Raw genomic sequence first — 6000 nt, 5'->3', positions numbered from 1 at the left:
ACTCACACCTTCTTGTCAACTGTTTGAAATGGGCCATCCTGATTATCACTACAAAAGTTTTTTTTTCTCCTGCTGACAATAGCCCACCTTAATTAATTGGTCTCATTACAGTTGGTATGGCAACACCCATTTTTTCATGTTCTCTCTGTATATATATCTTCCTACTGTATTTTCCACTGCATGCATCCGATGAAGTGGGTTTTAGCCCACGAAAGCTTATGCCCAAATAAATTGGTTAGTCTCGAAGGCGCCACAAGTACTCCTTGTTTTTTTACCTAATAATGGAAGTTTTCCTAAAAGCATCTTTTAAAAATAATAATGATGAGCATGAACTACCACGAAGCTAGGGATAGTTTAAGTTGGAAGAAAACAGGGTAGTGTAACTTGGAAAAATAATATGATTGGCTGAGAACTCTTATCAAATTGCTCCTGTTGAACATCTCAGAAGTTGTCTTTGCACATGACATAAAGCACAAATATGTTGGGAAAAATAGAAATTACTATCAAGTTAGTGTTTACAATGTCAAAATCCCATCTATTTCATTTCATAACCAGATAGCTTCATTTGTACAATTGTTTTTAGGGCTCTATTTAAATAAATAGATGTGTATCTCAGAAATGCTCTGGATTCAATCAGCTGCTTCAGCAAGAAGTCAACTGGCTCATAGAAGACATTTTAACATTTTAAAACAAATCTCACTCTGCACCATCATTCAGGGATATGTAGCGCATCAGGAGATGGAGCTCATTTTCTGTAGCCAGCCATAAAACCTCATCAGGCCAAACGTACGTCCCCCTTCCCCATCTGAGGGCTGTGCATTAACTTTTTTATCAAGCTACTTTCACAGGGGCTGGAACTAGAGTGCAGCAGCACCTCCTGGTTCGAAGTGGTTTCCATCATACACAGGATTTAGTTCTGCTCAATGCCAGTCAGCATCCCTACTATAAAAATTGTTCCAGCACCACTGGCTACCTCTATTTTGCAGAGGGGAAGTGATACCAAAATGAAACTAAACTAACAATTGCCTCCTGGAATGGATTTATTTTTGTGTGCAGCAGATCTCTTCTTTTTAGTGATTGTCCTTATAGAAAGCTTTAACTATCTCCCTTGCTGTGACATCAACCAGAACAGCCACACCACCTATGTATGTTAACCTGTGTAAGGCTAGCCGTGCTAGTCTGTATCAGCAAAAACAAGAAGTCCTTGTGGCACCTTAGAGACTAACACTGATTTGGGCATAAGCTTTCGTGGGCTAGAACCCACTTGATCGGATGCATGGAGTGAAAATACAGGAGCAGGTATAAATACATGAAAGGATGGGGGTTGCTTTACCAAGTGTGAGGTCAGTCTAACGAGATAAATCAATTAACAGCAGGATACCAAGGGAGGAAAAGTAACTTTTGAAGTGGTAAGAGAGTGGCTCATTACAGACAGTTCACAAGAAGGTGCAACAGTAGGGGGAAATTAGTATTGGGAAGTTAAGTTCAGGTTTTGTAATGACCCATCCACTCCCAGTCTCTACTCAGGCCTAATCTGATGGTATCCAGTTTGCAAATTAATTCCAGTTCTGCAGCATCACATTGGAGTCTGTTTTTGAAGTTTTTTTGTTGAAGAATTGCCACTTTTAGGTCTGTTATTGAGTGACCAGATAGATTGAAGTGTTCTCCTACTGGTTTTTGAATGTTATGATTCCTGATGTCAGATTTATTCTTTTGCGTAGAGACTGTCTGGTTTGGCTAATGTACATGGCAGAGGGGCATTGCTGGCACATGATGGTAATGGGCCACTCTGTTACCCCTTCAAAAGTTATTTTTCCTCCCTTGGTATCCTGCTGTTAATTGATTTATCTTGTTAGACTGACCTCACAGTTGGTTAAGCAACCCCCATCCTTTCATGTATTTATACCTGCTCCTGTATTTTCACTCCATGCATCCGATCAAGTGGGTTCTAGCCCACGAAAGCTGATGCCCAAATCAATTTGTCAGTCTCCAAGGTGCCACAAGGTGCCTCGTTGTTTTTGCTGAGTAAGACTGTGATGCTAAAGTTACAGCATTTAGGAAACTACTTGCAAGAGACATAATTTACTTAGCCTTCAGCTGGCAGCTGCATTGCTGAACAACTACCAAGTATAAAGCCCCTATGTATGACAAGAGAAGAAAATGTAATATGTAAAGCATATTTTAGTTCTCATTTAAAAAAAACTTTTAAAAATTGTTCAAATAAAGGCCTTAATCCCATTGAACTTCAAAGTTAATTGAAGCAGGTCCTCGATTGCACATGAAAGGGGTCAGACTGAAGAGTTTAATAATTTAAGGCTCTAATTCAGCAAGGTACACAAGCACATGCTTAATGTTAAGAACTTAAGTCTATTGAAGTCAGTGGGATTACTCATGCTTAAAGTTAGGCAAGTGCTTACGTACCTTGTTGAATTGGTACTTGAAACCCTCTACCACCAGAACAAGGGTTGTGACAAGGCAAGCTACCTCACACTGCCCAATTAATATGTCTTGAGAGACCGCTTCTAAGGAGCGAGAGAGTATTTTGGCTTCCATGTTCATCTTTGACCCTTCTGTCAAGGTAACTGGGTGTTCATTCTAGTTGTATTTTTCGTAAGGTTAGCCCATGCACAGAACTAGTGCAAGATTACCAAAAAATCATAGGCTGTATTTACACTAGGGAATCTTTGAGGGTGGGAGGCGTGTGTGTGTGTGTGTGTGTGTGTGTGTGTGTGTGTAAATCCCACAAGTGCTACCATCAGTTCATCTGCACCCAGCAGGAGCTGTAGTGTAGGCAAGGCTTTCGAGGCTTCCAGTATTTTTACCATTGTGTCAGTCAAACCCTGGTTAAGACCCTGATTCAGCAAGATACATAGGCATGTGCCTAACTTCAAGCATCTGATTAGTCCCATTGACGTCAGTGGGGTAGCTTACATTCTTGAAATTAGGCATATCTTGAAGCACTTTGTTGCACTAAAGCAGGGGCGGGCAAACTTTGTGGCCTCAGGGCAATATCTGGGTTTGGAAATTGTATGGCGGGCCATGAATGCTCATGAAGTTGGGGTTGGGGTGCAGGAGGGGGTGAGGGTGCTCTGGCTGGGGGTGTGGGCTCTGGGGCTGGGCCAGAAATGAGGAATTCAGGGTGTGGGAAGGGGCTCAGGGGTGATGATGAGGGGCTTGGGGTACAGGAGGGTGCTCCAAGCTGAGATCGAGGGGTTCAGAGGGCGGGAGGGGGATCAGGGCTAGGGCAGGGGTGCGGGAGGGGCTCAGGCTCTCGGTGGTGCTTACCTCTAGCAGCTCCCAGAAGCAGTGTAATGTCTCACCCCCACCCCCCACCCCGGCTGCAGCGCTTGGGGTGGGGGCAGCACACGGAGGCCCCTGGCTGCCCCTAAACATAGCAGCCAGAGGGGGGACATACCATAGTTTGCCCACCCCCGAACTAGAGTCTTAACACCATGATAAAAATACTAGAAGCCTCCAGAGTAGGGGAACCAGTGATAAGTCCGGGGAAAGAGTCTCTTTCCTAAAATTCCCTTGTGTAGGTAAGGCCATAGTTAGTATCAACTCGCAAATCACTATTAACATAGTCTTGAACCATTTTGACCTGTAGGTGAACAGCTGTTAATCCTATTACCAAGTTTACCGACCGTAACAATTAACTGGCCGACTACATGTACATCCTATTTTATATATAAACACTGTTACCCTGGCCTATTCATGTTTTGTCAGTGCTTGTTCCATTTATTCTATACAGTGATATAACATGATTTTTCAAAAGTTCAGTAATAGAATAAATACACCAAAATCATCAATGTGTTTCCTAATGAGGTCTACTGACAAATTTCTAAAAACAGCAGAAAGATTTTGTTTTAAAGCGTCAAGTAAAACATCAAATAATGTAAGCAAAATGTACTGGAATGAATGGCACACATTTTCTATGCCATTGTCATGAAGAACATTGTGCTTTCTTGGTAGGGCAATTCCAATTCAAACATTTATTTTAAAATGTACAATACTGTAAGATTTTTCAACATACTTATTTAGCCTTAAACTATTAGAACTGTAATTTATCCATGTTTCATACTGTATGGGGAACTCTCATTGGTATCAAAGGGATTTTTAAACAAAGACGATGATCGGATATTTGATTTTTTTCCTGCATGCCAAACAATTTTTGCCTGTGCTTTATATTACTACTAGCAATTTAAAAGAATAATCTGCCTCTTTATTTTTTTTTGTTAAGATAGTATATTTGAATATATCTTTGGCATTGATAATTTGAGGACAGCTGTAGAGCATAATCTCAGCAACTGCAGAATATGAAAAAGAAAAAAATATTTTTCCTGTTTTTCCTTTCAGCTTTAATAACGGATCCATATTGCATTAGAAATATGTTTGCCTTTGTGTTGTGGAAGCTTAAATAACAAGTAGCAGCGCTAATTCTAGGGCTTCTGTGATTCAAAAGCTGGCTGTGTTTTTTAATTGAATTAGTCCACAAAACTTGACCTATTGTATCAAGAGGAGCAGCAGCCTGTCAGTCATCTGCTCATCAAAGGAGTTTTAACATAGCTGACCACGTGTCCCCAAGTTTTGTTGAAATATCTTGTTCTTTGAACTGTTCTTTTTAAATTGCAAAATGATCATCAGCAACTCAAGAACTGTACAAATTGTAATGCTGCAATAAAGCGTGTGTGTTTTCTGACAAAGCCGTCTGCTATTCTAAAGACAAGGGCACTTTAGAATTCAATGCGAACCTTAGAAATGATTCTGACCATTAAGTAAACATTGGAATTTAATAAATAACACATTTTGTATGAAAAAAACAACAAATACACAAATGTCTTTAAAAAAATATTACCTTACACCTAAAAAAAAGGCAACAACTGCTAATTCTCATAAATATACAAATTGTGTTTAGGTTGATGCTGGTAGAGTCCATTTTTAAACAAAATTGCTGTACTCCATTTCTTGTCATCCTTTGATGAAATTTTGCTCTTTTAGGCTCGGAGATGGTGCTGAGGCAGCTATAATATGGTGCCTTCTTGAAAAGCTTCTATCCACCTGTTAGAAAGAGAAATAATGTTAGATTTCGCTTGATCTTGGGTATTTTCAAAACCTACCTTATTTAAGTTTTTATCAATACATTTTCAAATATGCAACAGTTCAAAATTTCACTCATCCATTAAAAAGCATGTAGTTCATCACTATTAAATGGCCTTAAATCCTGCATTCGGTTTAGATAAACAACAGATATGGCAATGTAGCGCATTATGGAAATTCTTTCAAACTGTACTCTCATAGGGGTAAAGACTCTTCATCTGTATTGGGGAAGCACCTATCAGGAAATTAAGCTGTGAAGCCCTAGCAAGGCCCTATTGAGCATGTGTGAGCTGTGATTTTTCAGGGGCTTATAATTTGGTCAGTTTTTGGTCTCTCTTCACAGAGACGGTAAAAGGCACATTCCTGACACAAAGGCCACCTCCCCCTGCAAACCGCAAGGTAGAGATGCTAGAACTTCTCAGATGTCACCAGAATTAACATGGGCAAAACAATGTATTTTACTCTAGCTTTATTCTCAGAAACAGCTGAGTCTGTTTTGGCTAACTGTTTGACTGAACTTTTCTCAGGAAAATTCAGCCTGAGGCAGACACCCTGCATGGAAAAGTTCAGACAAACCGGATAAAGTTTGGTAAAGTTACAAGCGACTGAAAACAGGATCTTATATTAGCAAATGTTGGACAACCTTAATAATATCTGCGACCCCACTGACAAAGTGTCTCATCTCCTGCACATAGCACTAGTAGGTTGTCATCTTCTATCAGTTACTCTGATAGTTGGTTCCAACCCTGCTGATGACCCGCCTGGGTGTCAGTATGCTGCCATATGACACAGTTTGATTTTTCAGTTTTTTAGAATCCTAGGAAATGACACCCACAGCTACATTAGAAGATTATTAAGATTGCAGTCAAGCCCTCAAAAATTAAGAAAAGTCAGAATGATGGT

General features: G+C 40.1%; 1 protein-coding gene across 1 annotated transcript in view; it reads right to left on the bottom strand.

Moving 5' to 3' along the window:
- Positions 1-3711: 3711 nt before the first annotated feature.
- FGD6 (FYVE, RhoGEF and PH domain containing 6) overlaps positions 3712-6000 on the bottom strand; it is a 105005-nt gene continuing 102716 nt past the window's right edge. Inside the window, exon 21 of the mRNA XM_048835541.2 lies at positions 3712-5058. Coding sequence (XP_048691498.1) covers positions 5022-5058 — 37 coding nt within the window. The 3' untranslated portion in view covers positions 3712-5021. The remainder of the gene's footprint in view (positions 5059-6000) is intronic.

The sequence above is a fragment of the Caretta caretta genome, chromosome 1, assembly GCF_965140235.1.
Source record: "Caretta caretta isolate rCarCar2 chromosome 1, rCarCar1.hap1, whole genome shotgun sequence".
Taxonomy (NCBI): Eukaryota; Metazoa; Chordata; order Testudines; family Cheloniidae; genus Caretta; species Caretta caretta.
Note: the sequence above shows the minus strand (reverse complement) of the source record. Positions and strands in the feature narration are given on the sequence as shown.